Source organism: Rattus norvegicus, chromosome 5 (genome assembly GCF_036323735.1).
Source record: "Rattus norvegicus strain BN/NHsdMcwi chromosome 5, GRCr8, whole genome shotgun sequence".
Lineage (NCBI taxonomy): Eukaryota > Metazoa > Chordata > Mammalia > Rodentia > Muridae > Rattus > Rattus norvegicus.
The window spans coordinates 88,973,608-88,992,111 of record NC_086023.1 but is presented as its reverse complement, the minus strand read 5'-3'; the positions used below and the strand labels follow the sequence as shown (position 1 = coordinate 88,992,111).

At 40.5% G+C, this 18,504-nt stretch overlaps 1 protein-coding gene and 1 long non-coding RNA gene across 16 annotated transcripts in view; one reads left to right on the top strand and one right to left on the bottom strand.

Annotated features, from left to right (window-relative positions):
- Positions 1 to 334: 334 nt before the first annotated feature.
- Positions 335 to 16,115, bottom strand: LOC120102900 (uncharacterized). Its single transcript, XR_005504807.2, has 4 exons — positions 15,983 to 16,115; positions 14,240 to 14,367; positions 3,783 to 3,896; positions 335 to 579 (listed from the first exon to the last, which is right to left on the bottom strand). It is a non-coding gene; the product is annotated as an uncharacterized LOC120102900 (long non-coding RNA).
- Positions 16,107 to 18,504, top strand: part of Cdk5rap2 (CDK5 regulatory subunit associated protein 2) — a 168,604-nt gene continuing 166,206 nt past the window's right edge. For 14 of the 15 annotated variants that reach the window (XM_039109347.2, XM_063287220.1, XM_017593184.3 and 11 more), the window contains exon 1: positions 16,107 to 16,429. In XM_039109347.2, the coding sequence (XP_038965275.1) occupies positions 16,371 to 16,429 (59 nt within the window). In that variant the 5' untranslated portion in view covers positions 16,107 to 16,370. The remainder of the gene's footprint in view (positions 16,430 to 18,504) is intronic. The other variant, NM_173134.2, reaches the window with a different exon arrangement.

The following is an 18,504-nucleotide window of genomic DNA, read 5'->3' as shown; positions in this document are numbered from 1 at the left end:
CCTATAAGAACAACAATACCAACCAACAAGAGCTCCCAGGGACCAAACCACTATCCAAAGACTACACATTAACAGACCCATGGCTCTAGCTGCATGTGTAGCAGAGAATCACCTTGTTGGGCACCAATGGGATGAGAAGCCCTTGGTCCTGCCAAGGCTGGATGTCACAGTGTAGGGGAATGTCAGGGCTGGGAGGCGGGAAGGGGTGAATGGTTAGGGAGGGAGACACCCTCATACAAGAAGAGGGAGAGGGGATGGGATAGGGGGTTTATGGAGGGGAAACCAGGTAAGGGGAAAACATTTGAAATGTAAATAAAAAATCCAATAAAAAATATTTTTGTTGCTATGTCACAATTGTAATTTCATCACTGTTGGGAGTTGTAAATATCTGGGTGGAGATTTGGGGGTTTTGGGGGGGTTGATTAAAAAAATAAACTATTTGTCTAGGTTCTACATAATAGGCCACATGACAAAGAGCATTTTCTTTGAAGCAGAGAAATAACAGATTCCAATGCAAATTTGTCAGCTGCAGAATTTTAAGGCAGTCATCTTAATCTTGCTTTTAACCTATGGTATCACCTGTAAAAAAAGAAAAGATGATTAGCTTCTAGCATTCCAGTAAGGCTTGCTGAAAAAACATGTGGGAAGACTTGTAGCCAATAGTGCCCAACACCACCTCACCCCTTCTACTTAAGAAGTTTTCAAGGAGAACATTAAGAATAAATACACTGTGGTTCTTTCTCTAGTGAGTAAAGAACTGGATGGCCTACAGTGAGGTCTGGGTCTGTTTTCTGATGAGAAAGCCAACACACAGCCTGAAGTTGCAATCAACCCATTGCTAGGTTTAGGAAGCATTTGGAATGGCATGAGATACTTTTCCAGGGTAAGTTTTTGCTGTTTCTGTATTTTCTACAGATGAGCCAGGAGGCTGAACTTTCTGTGGCATTGTGGGAATCACCGTGCTAACCTGTTAGAATGGGTGTGTGTACACATGTGTGTTTGTGAAGTAAAGAGGATACATGCTTGAGGGTCTATGCCCTAAGTTTGCAGTGAGCATGGGCAAAGTACTGATCTCTCTGAAACTAATTCAGATTCCACAGGGTATATCAGGAGACATAGTTAGTGTTTTTCATGGAGCCCTCATCTATATGATTCATGTTATGTAAGAATAAAAGACTGTTTGGAAGGTAAGATTATTACTTCTGGTTAAGATTGAATCATCCATTTTTAATCAATATTCACTGAACATCTACCATATGCCAACCACTATAGTAAATCTTGGGGTGCAGAAATACAAAACCCTTCTTTTCAGAGGGGACCAACACAAATGAGAGCATATGGTATCATTCCAGTTATATGGACACTCACATCTTCAACATGAAGCAGGAAACATTTTCACTAGGCCACTGGGAAGCTTTTAGAAGTGAGGAAAATGTTTTTCTGTTTATGCTGAAATAATCATACCTAGTTAGATTTAAGCTAGTTAAGTAGACTAGAAAACATCATGGCTGGGAATGTGGCTCAGTTGGTAGAATGTTTGTTTAACATGTATAAAGCACTAGCTTATAAACTCCAGCATCATATAAATTGGCTAATTACATAAATTTCTAGTCCTAGCACACAGGATGCAGAGGCAGGATGATCAAAAGATTATGGTTATTTTTCTACTTATTCATTTGAAGCTATCCTGGGATACATGAAAACATTGTCTCACAAAAAGAAAAATCAACTATGATGTGATAGTTCACATCAAGAAATCTCAGCAATGAGGTGCTAGAGACCAGAGGATTGCCATGACTTCTACTTTAGCCATTATTATATAGAGAGTTCCAAGTCAGTCTGGGCTTCCCTGTCTGGAAGAAAACTTTACTCCCTTATTTGCAAAGAGAGTCTTGCATATTCCACTTGATATGTGTAGCTAGCTGATGAGTATTTTATTGGGCACCTTAGATTTAGATTATTTCTCTGTTCCCTCAAAATGTTGTCAGGGAATGCCATGAGATTGGGGCACTGGCTCCATAGATGTAAGATTTCTGGAAGTAAAATAGATTCAAAATGAAGTCAGTATGCTGAAGCTTACAGTATAACATAAAAACTAAGGGCCATTATGAAAGTCATAAGGTAAGTTTAAGTCAGATGAGACATTGTATACCTATAATCATAGCATTGGAGAGCTGAGGCATGTGGGTTCAAGACCAGTCTGTCTACACAGCAAGTAAATCTCCAAACATAAAACAAAAGACAAAAAACAAAAAAAAAAAAAACACAGAGAGAATTGTTTTAGGAGATGACTCATTGGGAAAAGTACTGGCAATAAATGCTTTTGGACCTGAGTTCAGATCCATAACCCCTATGTAAAGGCTGGGTATGTTGGTTCATTATAATTACATTATCAAGAGAAGGGAGGCTTGAAGGTAGGCAGATCTTGGGCAGTACTAACTAATCAATCCAGCTGAAACTGTTGGCTTCAGAAAGCCTGCCTTAAAATATAAGATACAGAACAATAGAAGACAACTGACATCAACCCCTAACTGTATAGGTGGGCATGTATCCATACACACCCATGCAAACACTACATATATATATGTGTGTGTGTCAAACACACACCTACACACACAACCTCAGAGAATTTGAAGTTGAGGCCCTTATGATAACCTAAAACAATCTCTTAAACTACATTCACAGGGCTGGGGATGTGTGTAACGTGTATAAGGCCCTAGGTCCAATCATTTGCACCAAGCAGACCTCAAATCTAACTGGGAGAATGCTAGGAAATTCACAGTATAAGAACTCACTAAAGCTGTGTTCCCCAAGCAAAGAATCCCTGGCTTGTGAAACAGAGCCTACACTAATGTTCATTCTCCACTTATCTGTGGGCTCTAAGGATCTGTTCAAGATGAAGACCGCAGGGTGCCAGATGCTGTATCAGACAGAGAGGCAAGTGTTTGAGAAGGCAGAGAAGCCTGATGTTTACCACTTTGTGGCAGGAGGCACTGTAGCTTTCCCAAGTTAGGATTACTTTCTACTGAGTCACTGCGTAAGGGGCAGGTAACATTTACCATCCACTCCTACAACTCATAAGACTTTATGTAGTTCTTTCAATCTGCAAAATGTCCCACTACTATTTCAATATTTAAATAAAGAGCTAGGGATCATGATTTAAAGACTCTGTGGAATTTGGGGATAATTTCTTTAGTAACCTTTGGCTTTCTTACAGCCATCTGATAGTTTTAGATATCCTAAGATCTGCCCCATCAATTTGCCTTCTCGTATATCTGTGCCTCTCTATGTTCTAAGAAATTCACAAGTATTAGTTTTGAAGAACAAGAATTGAGGCTCAAGACCACGACCTTGCTGCACAACTTTGACAAAATTAGTTCATAGGTCAGACAGAGACTCATTTTTTTATCCCTATAAGAATGGTAACAAATTTGTCTTATAGCTAGTTGGGGGAAGCACCAAGAGATGGAGAACAAAGCTAAGTGTTATGGTTCAAGACTGCAATTATGAGGCAGAAGGACTGCAAGTTCAAGGTCTGTAAAAGCTACTCAATGAGTTCAAGGACACTCTGGGCAAATTAATGATCTCCCCACCCCTTCTCTCTCTCTCTCTCTCTCTCTCTCTCTCTCTCTCTCTCTCTCTCGCTCTCTCTCTTGTACAAATACAAAAGCTCCTCCCCCATGTTTAATACTCTAGCACATATCCCTTATTGCCTTCCGCATACATCCACAGTGACACATAAAAGACAGGCTTCATAAGTAAAGTTCTATAATTGTACTCACAGTGGAGGTTTTCTTTTCCTTCTCCAGGTCTCAGTGAAATACTAGCATCAATTTGGAATGTGCAGGTTTCCCTTTGTGGGACATAGAGCTTATTTACAAAACTTTTCACAGCACCTGAATAATAAGGATTTGATTTATATCCTGAAGTTTATTATTATTATGCTTATATCAATTAAGTAACGATTTTTATCACTTGTGTATAACTGTACATTTAAAGCAGGTGCTTGAGGTTCAAACTTCAGCTTCTCTGCTTAGTTGTTTGTGTGGTGTTTAAGAGGAAAACTTTTATGTGAGTGTACAGAGAAGAAGTAAAACTCAGAGATATGTATGTCGCTTTACTACCCCTCCTAAGCTCTGGGAATGGGCCACCCTACCATCTCCCATCCAGCTTCCCTTGAATCCATAGATAAAAGACATAGATGTACATGGTTGTTTAATTTTAACTTGTCTTTTGGTGCTATCTATCTCCTGCCTGGAAAAAACTTCCCCCATCAATATTCTCAGCTCCACAACCTTTCACCTGTCCTAAACTTTAGTTGCTCTGTTATATCTAGTCTCTGCTAAACATCCTTGATGACCCTGGGGAGCAGCCTATATGGCCATTGTGTTCCAGATCTCACATGGCTGATCATTTTTTCTCCATCAAAAGCATAGCAAGCTTTGCTCTCCTCCCTTGTGTCTATCTGCTTGCCTTCAGGGACCCAAAAATCCCATCTATGCCTTCCACATAGCAATTAGCTCATGGCTTCTTTACTGACAGATCAAGAACCAATTGGGAAACAGGACCTTAACATCAGAGCCACCCCTATACAAAGAAGTGGGGCCAGTATGCTGCTTTAACAAAAGAAAGGGGAGCTGGCTTTCAGAAGATGGTAAAGCATAGGGAATTAACTAGGCAATATGTGGGCAAACTGGAAAGAGTAATATCTTCATAGAGGGATGTTTTTGGTTTGATTTTAAGTGGAAAGAGGAAAGGCAGATAATTCCTTCTGTGTCTTACTGATCTGATTTGCTTTCAGTTCCAAGTGATCCTTAAGCAAAAGGGCATATTTGATGTTCCCATGTTCAATGGCAGGTCAAATGCATTTCTTCTCTGAACTTGTAAACTAAAAAGTTGGTACATAACCAGTTCTTCATAGGGCTATTGTGAGGGTTCAATGCACTTGGCTCATGATTTCGTGCATTCAAAGAGCTCAGGCCATGGTAGTTCATTTCAGTTATTCAAGGAATTTCTCTGTTGAAGGGGCCTGATAATTTGATAAAATGCATTCAGTACACCAGTAAAAACAAAACAAAATACAAAAGTTTAATTGGTTAGTTGGTTAATTGGTTTCACTGTTTGTTTGTCACCTCAACACAAACTAGTCATTAGGTGAAAGAGTATTCATTAAGGAACTGCTTCGATCAGATTGGATTATAGGCAAGTCTGTTGAGCTTTTTCTTGATTAATGCAAAATTATTGTAGAAAAGTCCACTGCGGGTGATACTACCCACTAGGCAGCTTCAAGTACTGGGTTATATAAGAAAGCAGGGCCTTCCTGTCTCCATCTGTGCCACAAATGGAGTTAAGTCTGTCTCATATCCCTCCGTACCTAAATCCTGCCCAAAGAGAGATGATCTCCTAGAAGTACTCTCACTCCTAAGACCACAGGTGAGACCCCAATTATGCTCCAATAACTGCGCAAAGAGGGACCCACTAGGAGCACACAGGTCACAGAAACCAAGGAACAGCCTGGGACACGATTCTTCCAGACTCCTTCTATTCCCAGAGCTAAGGCTGTCCCACAGCCCTTCATACCCAAATCCTTCAAGGAGAGAACTAGTCTCACAGGAGTGCTCTCACTCTTAAGATGACAGGCTCATGGGCCCACAGGAGGGACAAACTCCAGTCAGAGATAGCAAGACCAACTAACACTAGAGATAATCAGAAGTCGAGAGTCAAGCACAAGAACCTAAGCAACAGAAAGCAAGACTACTTGGCATCATCAGAATCCAGTTCTCCCACCACAGTAAGTCCTGAGTACCCCAACACATGGAAAAAGCAAGAGTTGGATTTAAAAATCACATCTCATGATGATGATAGAGGACTTTAAGAAGCACATAAATAACTCCCTTAAAGAAATACAGCAGAACACAGATAAATAAGTAGAAGTCCTAAAGGAGTAAACATAAAAATCCCTTAAAGAATGACAGGAAAATACAACTAAACAGGTGAAGGAGTTGAACAAAACCATTCAGGATCTAAAAATGGAAATAGAAGTAATAAAGAAATCACAAAGGAAGACAACCCTGGAGATAGAAAACCTAGGGAAGAGATCAGGAGTCATAGATGCAAGCATCACCAAGAGAATACAAGAGAAAGAAAAGAGAATCTCAGGTGAAGAAGATACCAAAGAAAACATTGACACAATATTCAAAGAAAATGCAAAAAGCCAAAAGCTCCTAACCCAAAACAACCAGGAAATCGAAGAAACAATGAGAAGACCAAACCAAGGGATAAGAGGTATAGAAGAGAGTGAAGACGTCCAACTTAAAGGGACAACATACCTTCAAACTTCTCTAACCTAAAGAAAGAGATGCCCCTGAACATACAAGAAGCCTAGAGAACTACAAACAGATTGGACCAGAGAAGAAATTCCTTCTGTCACATAATAGTCAAAACACCAAATGCACAAAACAAAGAAAGAATATTAAAGGCAGTAAGGGAAAAATGTCAAGTAACATATAAAGGCAGACATATCAGAATTACACCAGACTTCACACCAGAAACTATGAAAACCAGAAGACCTGGGGCAGATATCATACAGACCCTAAGAGAACACAAATGCCAGCCCAGGTTACTGTATGCAGCATAACTCTCAATTAACATAGATGGAGAAACCAAGATATTCCACAACCAGACCAAGTTTACACAATATCTTTATACAAATACAGCCCTAGCAAGCATAATAGATGGAGAACTCCAACACAAGGAGCGAAACTACACCCTAGAAAAAGCAATGAAGTAATCCTCTTGCAACAAACCCAAAAGAAGAGACACACATAAACATAATTCCACTTCTAACAACAAAAATAACAGGAAACAACAATTACTATTCCTTAATATCCTTAATGTCAACGGACTCAATTCCCCAATAAGAAGACATAGACTAACAGACTGGATACATAAACAGGACCCACCATTTTGGTGCATACAGGAAATGCACCTTAATGACAAAGACAGACACTACCTCACAGTAAAAAGCTGGAAAAATATCCAAGCACATCGTTACAAGAAACAAGCTGGAGTAGCCATTCTAATATCAAATAAGATCCATTTTCATCCAGAAGTTATCAAAAAACATAAGGAATGACATGTCATACTCACCAAAGGAAAAAAAATCTACCAAATTGAACTCTCAATTTTGAACATCTATAATCAAAATGCAAGGGCACCCAAATTCATAAAAGAAACTCTTCTAAAACTCAAAGCATACATTGTACCACACCCTATAATAGTGGGAAACTTCAACATCCCACTCTCAACAATGGACAGATTATAAAAACCTGTGGGGCCAAATGAAACTAACCATAATTTATCTCTAATTAGTATTTCTTCCCATAGCTCTCTGTTAGTTTTGAAATCTCTGATTCCAGCTACCCAGTAAAATCAGGACTCAGAAGTCCAGCATGGTCTGGACTACCACACCTCCCCACCACAGCCACTGCCCACACTCCCAACAACCCAGTGACATCCTGACTCAATAAACTGTAATTTATCAATCAGAGTTATATGTTAAATTTTCAATCCACAATACATTCTCACAATGAACTCACAACCAATTGATAAGGATATAAACCGCCCACCTAGATAAGATAAATTTGTCTACAGAAATCCATCCCAATTACCTTGGCAGTTCAAGACCACCCAGATCTGGATCATCATTCCCCATCTCCATCTTGATTCTCCTCCTTCCTCTTCTCTTCTGCCTTGCAAAAGCTTTGTCCCCGCCTTATTTTTTTTTTAACTATTCAGTGTAACTGTTTCAATGTAACTGTTTCAACTGTCTTGACCTAACTTGTGCCAGCCCTTACCTGCACTTAGACATCAACCTAAAGTAGAAACAAAAAGAACTACACAAAGAATCAACAAAACCAGGAGCAGGTTCTTTGAGAAAAGCAACAAAATAAATAAACCCTTAACCAGACTAACCAGAAGGTAGAGACAGTATCTAAAATAACAAAATAAGAAATGAAAAGGGAGACATAACAACAGAACCTGAGGAAGTTCAAGAAATTACCAGATCCTCCTACAATAGTCTCTACTCAACAAAACTGGAAAACCTGGAGGAAATGGACAATTTTCTAGACAGATACCAGGTACCAAAGTTAAATTAAGATCAGATAAACTTCTAAACAGTCCCATAAACCCTAAAGAAATAGAAGCAGTCATTGAAAGTTTTCCAAACAAACAAAGCTGAGGTCCAGATGGGTTTAGTGCAGAATTCTATAAGACCTTTAAAGAAGACCTAATACCAATACTCTTCAAACTATTCCACAAAATAGAAACAGAAGGAATACTACCAAATTTGTTCTTTGAAGCCACAATTACACTAAACCACACAAAAATCCTACAAAGACAACTTCAGACCAATTTCCCTTATGAATATTGACGCAAAAATATGAAAAATTCTCACAAATGGAATCCAAGAATACATCAAAATGATCATTCACCATGGTCAAGTAGGCTTTTTCCCAGGGATGGAGGGATGGTTCAATATATGGAAATCCATCAACATAATCCACTATATAAAGAAACTCAGAAAAAAACCACATGATCATCTCATTAGATACTGAGAAAGCTTTTGACAAAATTCAACACCCCTGCGTGATAAAATTCTTGGAAAATCAGGAATTCAAGGCCCAAACCTAAATATAGTAAAAGCCATATACAGCAAATCAGTAGCCAACATCAAACTAAATGGAGAGAAACTTGAAGCAATCCCACCAAAATCAGGGACTAGTCAAGGCTGTGCACTCTCTCCCTACTTATTCAATATAGTACTTGAAATCCTAGCTAGAGAAATTAGACAACAAAAAGAGGTCAAAGGAATACAAATTTGAAAGCAAGAAGTTAAAGTTTTTGCAGATGATATGATAATATACTTAAGTGACCCCCAAATTACACCACAGAACTACAGCTGGTAAACAACTTCAGCAAAGTGGCTGGATATAAAATTAACTCAAATAAATCAGTTGCTTTCTTCTACTCAAAGGATAAACAGACTGAAAAAGAAACTAGGGAAATAACACCCTTCACAATAGCCACAAATAGTATAAAATACCTTGGTGTGACTCTAACCAAGCAAGTGAAAGATGACAAGAACTTCTTTTCTGAAGAAAGAAATTGAAGATCTCAGGAGATGAAAAGATCTCCCATGCTTATAGGTTGGCAGGATCAATATAGTAAACATGACCATCTTGCTGAAAGTAATCTACAGGTTCAATGCAATCCGGATCAAAATCTCAAGTTAATTCTTCACAGAGTTAGAAAGAGCAATTTGATAATTCATTTGGAAAAAACAAAAAACATAGGATAGCGGAAAACTATTCTCAACAATAAAAGAACTTCACATCCCTAATATCCAGCTGTATTACAGAGCAATCATGATAAAAAATAAAAACCTGCATGGTATGTTACAGAGACAGGCAGTTAGACCAGTGGAACAGAATTGAAGACCCAGAAATGAACCTATACACCTATGGTCACTTGATCTTTGACAAAGGAGCTAAAACCATCCAGTGAAAAATAGACAGCATTTTCAACAAATGGTGCTGGTTCAACTGGTAGTCATCTTGTAGAAGAATGCAAATTTAAATTCTTATCATCTTGTACACAGCTCAAGTTCAAGTGGATTTTGGACCTCCACATAAAATCAGATACACTGAAGCTAATAGAAGAGAAAGTGAGGAAGAGCCTGGAACACACAGGCACAGCAGAAAAATTCCTGAACAGAACACCAATGGCTTATGCTCTAAGATCAAGAGTCAACCAACAGATTTCATAAAATTGCAAAGCTTCTGGAAGACAAAGACACTGACAACAGGACAAAATGGCAACCAACAGATTGGGAAAAGATGTTTACTAATCCTATATCTGATAGAGGGCTAATATCTAATATATACAAAGAACTCAAGCAGTTATACTCCAGAGAACCAAATAATCCTATTAAAAATGTGGTACAGAACTAAACAAAGAATTCTCAACTGAGGAATATTGAATGGCCAAGAATCAACTAAAGAAACGTTCAACATTCTTAGTCATCAAGGAAATACAAATCAAAACAACCCTGAGATTCCACCTCACTCCAGTCAGAATGGTTAAGACAAAAAAAAAAAAAAAAAAAAAAAAAAAAAAAAAAAAAAAAAACCTCATGTGACGGCAGATGCTGGCAAGGATGTGGAAAAAGAGGAACATTCCTCCATTGTTGGTGGGATTGCAAGCTCGTACAACCACTCTGAAAATCAGTCTGGTTGTTCCCCAGAAAATTGAACCTAGTGCTACTTGAGGACCCAACTATACCACTCCTGGGCATATACCCAAAAAGTGCTCCAACATTTAATAAGGACACATGCTTCACTATGTTCATAGCAGTCTTATTTATAATAGCCAGAAACTGGGAAGAACCCAGATGCGCTTCAACAGAGGAATGGATACAGAAAGTGTGGTATATTTACATAATGGGGTACTACTCAGCTATTAAAAACAATGACTTCATGAACTTCTTAGATAAATGGATGTAACTAGTAAATATCCTGAGTAAGGTAATCCAGTCACAATAGAACTTACATGGTATGCACTCACTGATAAATAGATATTAGCCCCAAAGCTCAGAGTACCCAAGATACAATGTACAGACCACATGAAGTTCAAGAAGCAGTAAGACCAAAGTGTGGATGCTTCATTCCTCCTTAGAAGGGGGAACAAAATATTCACAGGAGGAAATACAGGTAATACGAGTGTATCAGGGACGGAAGGAAAGGCAACCCAGAGACTACCCCACCTAGGGATCCCTTCTATATGAAGTCACCAAACCCTGTCACTATTGTTGATGCAAAGAAGTGCTTAATGACAAGAGCCTGATATGGATGACTCTTGAGAGTCTCCTCTAGAGCCTTACTGATATAGATGAGGATGCTTGTAGCTAACCATCAGACTGACCATAGGGACCCCAATGGACAAGTTAGAGAAAGGACTGAAAGAGCTGAAGTGGTTTGTAACCCCATAGGAAGAACAACAATTTCAATCTACCAGACCCCCCAGATCTCCCAGGAAATAAACCACCAACTAAAGAATACATATCTAGGGACCCATGGCTCCAGTGTCATATGTCGCACAGGATGGCATTGTCTGGAATCAACAGGAGGACAAGCCCTTGGTCTTATAAGGGCTCATTTCCCCAATGTAGGGGAATGTCAGGCTGTTGAGGTGGGATTGGGTGGGTGGGAGGGGGAGCACCCAGGATGTAAAAGGGGGGAACCAGGAAAGGGGATTACATTTGAAATGTAAATACACAAAATATCCAATAAAAAAAAAAAGAAAGAAAGCAGGATGAGCAAGCTGGTAAGTATCCTTTTACTGTCCTCTCTGACTTTCTGACCTGATTTGCCTCAATCATAGTCTATGATGAGGACCTGTATTCTAAATAAATCCTTTATGGCCCCAAGTTGGGTCATAGTGTTTATCTCAGGAATGGAAAGCAAACTTGGACATAAGCAAGTCTAATGTCATACTGTATAGATGTTTTTTCAATAATCTATATCCAGTTCCTCATAATGGAGTATTTCTTATTCATATTACCACTTTTCAATTTTATTTTAAATTAACATAATAATTTTATACCTAAGTGTGATATTTCAGTACATGTACTGAAGATGAACTAATCAAATGAGACATACAGCATTTTCTGTTCTTTATTTCTTTTTGTTCAGATACTTAGAGTTTCTATCTTCTGGTTTATTTTCAATTATATTACAAGTCATTGGGAAGTATAATCACCCTCCTCATCTCATCTTCAGAAGAGACCAAAAGATACCAATTTAACAAACTGACCCTGAACACGTACTGTGTGCATAGCCTTGGGCTTGATGTTGGGTTTATTATAGTGCTGATAAACCACAGTACTGTGAAGGGAAAGTGGGTGGTAATTGGAAACTCTCTCTCAATAAAAACTATGGATGTTCAAGTCTAGCTAGGAAGTGTTTTAGAGAATAAGAAGGCAGATGGGTAGTCAAGAAATACTTCTGACCTTTGGACAAAACAGACTGTTTTTAATCTCAGCACAGCCAGAGGTTAGAAGAGAAGCTTGGCCACATCAGGGCAATTTGTGCAACAAGACAGCTAATAATAGCAATTGATTTGAATACATAAAATGAACCAAATGCATGTAAGTCCTTACTAATGAAAATAGTATAATAAGTAAATGGTTAAGAAGGGGTGCACATGCTGTGCCATGGTATGCATATGGAGGCCATGGGACAACCCTGCTTGTCTGTTTCTCTTTCCATTTGAGACAAGATCCCCTCTCTCCCCTCTCCCCTCTCCCCTCTCCCCTCTCCCCTCTCCCCTCTCCCCTCTCCCCTCTCCCCTCTCACTTCCCCCCTCCCCCCTCTCCCCTCTTCCCTCTCCCCTCTCCCCTCTCCCTCTTCTGTACTGTAACTTTGCAGTGTATTCTCTCTGACTCCAGTCTCTGCAGATAAGCACTGGGATTACAAATGCTGGCTACTGACTCTGGATTTTATATGGACTCAAGCTCAGGTCTTATGCTTGTATGGCAAGTGCTTTACTCAACACCCCAGGCCTGTAGTATCATTGGGTAAGGTTGAGGTACCAATGATAAAATTACAATGGAAATTTGAAAAAAAAACAGATTATATAATCGCAAGTAGTTCTTCTTAATATTCTTATTAATTACAAGAAACAAATCACCAATTTTATTATAAAGAACATGGCATTAGATATTAGAGTAGCTATTCCAGTTAGCAAGATACATCAACATCATGTGTCTCCTCTGCACCCTGAGAAGGACATAGCATATCATTTTTGTAATATTTCTGTTTAAAATGCATCATCTAAATTCAATCATGAAAAAAATCTCGGAAACATGATTGAAGAATATTCTAGAAAATACCTGGAGTAAACCTTTAGGAAGTATTGATACCATGAAAAATAAATATCAGTGACTAGAGGTGAGAAAGTAGATGTGACACTAAATGCAATTTATCACCCTGGATCCATTCAAGAACCTAGAGAAGGAAATTAATGAGCAATTGCGTACTTTATAGTTAGGTGTGTAGTAAATTGAATTGTGTCAGTGAAATTGCTTTTGCTGTTATTTTTGACAGCAGGTATGTTATGGTTGTATAAGATGTGAATATTTTAGGGAGCTGAGTAAAGGTAAACATGAAGAATTCTCTCTCTCTCTCTCTCTCTCTCTCTCTCTCTCACACACACACACACACACACACACACTGGGATCTCTGTCACTATGTATCCCATGTTGCATGATCCTCCCACTTCAGTCTCCTGAGCGTTTGGATTACAGGGGAATACTCCCATCACACTACTTTTACAATATTTTTTTAAGTCTGAAACTGTTCCTAATGAAAACCTAAGAAGTGAAATTTGGTCTTTGACAAATATCTTTCTTCCTTTCAGAATCTAGTTTGCTTTTTTAAAAGTCTGTTCATAGTGAAAGAAAGGTGCTTGAGATAATCAACTCATAAAGATGAAAGGTGTATTTTGAATCATTATTGCTTCTGAAGACCTGCCTTCCCTAAAGTAGGCTCTATCTTTTAAAGATCCCATGATCTTCCAGTTGGGAGGTAAAGAGGATCTGGTTGTGGCTTCTGTCACTCAGTTCATTAGCAGGGTTAATCTGGCTGATCTGGCTGGCTAGCTGATGCCTCTTGTTTTCTCACTGCTTGATGTGTGTCCTTCCAGAAGCTGCAGGCCTGTTTGAAGATGACAATCTTAACTGATGAAGGAGCATTATTCTTCTATCAAGGGCATGTGAAAAGTTGAGTTCTGCTTCTAGAACCCATTAACAAGCTCTCATGGTCCACCATTTCCTAATAGTGTCACAGGCGTTGTGACCAATCTTTGATGAATGGAACCTTGAATCTAAACTATAGAGTTTCTCATCTCCACGATGTGTGTGTGTGTGTGTGTGTGTGTGTGTGTGTGTGTGTGTGTGTGTGTGTGTGTCTGGGGGAGGGGGGTTGGTGGGAGGTGGAGAGGCAGTGATCCTAACCTGCTTACCAGTGTTAGGAAATAAAAGATAGACAAACATAAAGAGCAATGTGAGTGTTTTAACTTGTACAAAGCAATTCATGCTGTTAGTGATCGCGACTTTACTGTTTGGAGCTGCTACAACTTCAGTGGATTCCTGGCAAATCAAAAGCATGTGGATACAAACCACTTCCAGCCATGCAGAATGCCCTCTTCCAAGGAAGTAATAATGCTGTCTTTGTGACTGGATGGCTGTTGTCAAGGAGATGGCTCCAGATAGCCCAAACAGCTGATGGGAATGATGTCACTTTTAGGCTTGGCAGAAAGAAATACCAGAGTGAGAAAAACAGGGCAATGGCCTCTCTGTCTCTAATCATGAATATGCTACAGTAGCAGGAAGAGCAACTTCCGATATAGTTTTTCCTTTGTGTAATTGACTCTATTTTCAGTTTCCAGGTTCACCGGGGGTTAAGCTCATAATTCACAAACATGGCCTCTCTAAATAAGTCAAGGGATTAACTTTCTATAGATTCTCTGTAGTTCTCTACTTCATTTTGAAAATGGGAAAGCCGAGGTGGTCACAGGATAAGCTGTAGTTAGGATCTAGGCGTCCTCACTGCTTGCCCTGCAATCCTGTCCACACCTTGAAGTATTTGCTTTAATAACGGGATCTGGTGGTTTTTGCATTTAAGTACTCTTCTAGACGTTCTGTATTCTTTTGATTTCTGTTTTTGTTTTACAGTTCACACATGTATACAACATGTTATGGTCATTTTCATCACCTCCCATTACACTCTCTTGTCCCTATGCACCCCTGCTTTCATGTTCTTTTCCTCCCCTCTGAGTTTAATTAGGGTTGTTTAAATGAACGTGGATTGGGGTTATTCAGTGGTCCTCCTCCCCAGCTATCACAGATCTCATGTCTGAACTGTAAGTTTTAAGATGGAAAAAGAACGGAACACTTGGGGTTAATAGTCTGTGTGCCCCATTTAGGGCACATCATTCGTTATTGCCAGTTTGTAAAGAAAGAAAGTGTGTTTAGGGTTGTGGGGAAATGAGAACTACTATTGAAAGAATTTCTAAAGTTATCTCAGGTCATCCTTACAACACCTTATAGGATAGCTTTTTTTTTTTTTTTTTTTTAACGGAGCAACAATTGAGCTTGTCAGTCATGGACACCCACTTGTTCCCCTAGGATCTCAGAATATAGCAGGCAAAGGTCTGAAGCTAGTGATGTCTGGCCCAAAGTGCCCAGTCAAAGGGTCATGACAGAAGAACTGTTTTTACTACCAGGGACAACTGTTCCACATCCAAGCATCCTCCAGTTCCCTTCTCCCTCCCCTCCCTTTTTCCCTCCCCTTATTCCTGTGTAGATTAAAGAAAAGTGAAGAAGTCCTGAGAGTGGGAGGGGTTTCAAGGCAGGAATAGCTGAAATCCCAATTCAGTCAGAACCTTTGTTGGGAAGGGAACAACTGTCTCTTCTTAAAACATATTCCCTGGCCAAGAAGTTTAAAACATGGTTCCAAAGTGCTAAGATGTTGATACCAGGAGCTAAGGATCTGGTTTTAACGGATAGTAAACTTATTACTTTGAGCAAGTCATTTCATCTCTCTAGGTCTCAGTTTACTGATTGTTCATGTACGAGTCCTAATAGTGACAAAATTCCCATGAAGTATGGATGATACATCTATAGGCATGCGGCTTCAAACTCGGCTGTAAACCACTGCTTGTAATAGCGCTTCACAGGTGGTACTTTTCTAAATCGAGGCATAACTCAATTATCTGCGTTTCAACTAAAGGAAGAAGCCTTTTGGGAACAAAGAGTCAAAGCGCGATTGCGGGGTCATGTGTCTGGAATGGCAGCAAAGAGACTGGTACTCTGAACTGTCTGACCTCCCGCTTAAATTAACTGATTCGGGCGGACTTTTACCCTCAACAAATATGGCGCTCTTCTTGGCTTCGGCCCGATTGCCCTCACACACAAAACATGGTTGCCGCTTCTTTTCTCCTAGTATTGCAGGCTCAAGAGCACAGGTTCTGCCCTGAGTTAAGATGGCGCCCACTCAAACTCTCCCTGCCCGGTTTTGGGTCTGTGCTAGGAAGCTTCACGGTGCGTGCCTGGATGACCCCGCCTTGTTTCCGTAGGAAGAAGCGCCGGGAAAGATGGCGGCGGCTGCGGTTTGAATTCCAGCGGCGCCGCTTGACTGAGAACAAGAGCTGGGTTGGAGGGGGCGGGACCTGGGGAACCGAGCGCGCCGCGACTGCGGGGTAACCAGTGGCGCTGCTGCTGCAGACACCGGTGCCACCTCTTTGTGTTCATGATGGACTCAGGGATGGAAGAGGACGTCACCCTGCCTGGGACCCTCAGCGGCTGCAGGTGTGGCCCTGGCTTTGGGCTTCGTGGTAACTGGGTGGGGGTTTCTATAGTGGGTCACACCCTGGAGGCCTTCCGTTTGCTTGGGGACGGTCTCTGCTGCCACCCGAGTGTGGTGGGACCTGGGTGTGGAGCCAGCACTCTGTTCGACTATATGTTGTGTGTTCTGGAGTACACTTTGAAGAGGGTGTGTAGGATAGTAAGGGGCTTTTTTGAAAGAGTGGGAGGAGATGGGACTAATTAGTAGGGGGTGGTTGGAACTGGACCTTAGAGCGCTTGGTGGGTGATTGATTCTTGTTTGGGGCTTTGCATTCATTATGGGGAGTGTAGTTATTTTAGACTTTTACAGGGTCACACAGTAGCCATCCAGGACAGAGGCAACAGTGCCTTGGTTGGAGATGGACAGAATTTATCAAATCCAGCCTGGTAAATTGACTTCTGCTTTGAAAACAAGATGAGAATGAAAAGCCAGTTCTCTGGGCTGGTGTACTGGCTGACATACACCAGTGTTGAAAAGGATGATACTATGCTAATCTACCGTTGCTACTGCTACTACAAGTTGTGTCTTCTATTCAGATCCCTTGGGACCAGAAATTGGATTATTTTGGACATTTAGAATGGGTTGTGGGCATGAGAACTAAACCACCCCAAGTCTAGCTTAGTAGATCTGCTAATACTCTCCTTTCCTTTCTCTCTCAGCCTTGACTGGACAGATGCTGCATTCACTCCTGGTCATTCATCTCTTAACCTGCCCTAGGCCCTCCAGGTGCCTTGCCATCTTCAGGATGAAGTTCTGTACTGTGGCTTCCAAGTTTCTCTCTAATCGGCTGCATCTGTTCTCTAGCCTCACCCCCACCCCATCTATGGTTCCCAACTCTGGGTCTTCTCCAAGCCCTCAGCCCTGTGCCTGACTGCCAAGCTCTGTCAGGAATGATCTTACCGAATTGTTTCTTGGTGCCAGGCTATGTACGTGCTGTTCTTGCTGTGTCAGTTGCCCTTCCTATGCCTTTTGCCTTATTGATACCCAGGTTCCACTGCTAGGAAATCCACACTGACATTCTCACCCTTGCTTGGGCCTTCTGTAATGTTCTAGCTACCCTTACCTGTCACTGTCCTAACCTGGTTGACTGTGACCAGCGTAGAAATACAACCTATGGTGTATATTTAATTAAAAACTTTCTTGTGAACTGGGTGTGGTAGTATATGCCTTGAATCCCGGCATTCGCGAAGTGGAGGCAGGTGGATCTCAGACTTTAAGGCCAGCCTGGTCTATAGAGAAAGTTCCAGGATAACCAAGAAACCTTACACAGAGAAACCCTGTCTCGAAAAACCAAAACAACAACACTAAAAACTTTCTGGTAGTCACAATTAAAAAAAAAAACTAAGAAAAGAAACAAGTGAAATTCCTTTCTTTGTGGTGCTGGAGGTTGTACCAGGGCCTCTCACACCTCCTCAGCTAGTGCTTTACTACTGAGCAGCAGCACCATTGGAAGCAGGTGAAATAATGGCGTATGCTATTTAGCTTAATATTTCCGTATGTGATTTTAGCAAAATCCATAGGAAAACTTGTGATAAGATATTTTTATCTTTTAATCTTCCTTAGTCTTTGAATCTGGTGTGAGTTTTTACACTTGGATTGCTTCTCACTTTGGGCAAACTTCATTTCAACCTATACCTAATGGTTGTGTGTTGGGCGGTGGAGGTATTGGTTGTTAACATACACTCACCAGATGAGCTAGAGTCCTGGTTTAGAACAGGAACTAGATTTTGTTTGTAACCCAGTTCTTAGCCTAATGTCTGGGGCAGAATAGGAGCAGAGTGGCATTTGTCAAATCACTGAGTGAAAAGTGATTCTTTGAGGGGCTGCTTCTCTCCCCCTGTTACATGTGGGATCCTGAAGCTCAGCTGAAATGAATGGTCTTGGGTCACAGAAAAGTCTGTGATAAATCAGACTTAACTCCAAGCTTCCTGAATCCAAAGTCTGTTCTGCCTTCTGACTAGTCTGAACTAATTGAACTGAGTATCCAAGGGGCTCTTGCAGAGCTTCTGGCTTTGAACTGGCCCTTCTGGGCTATTCT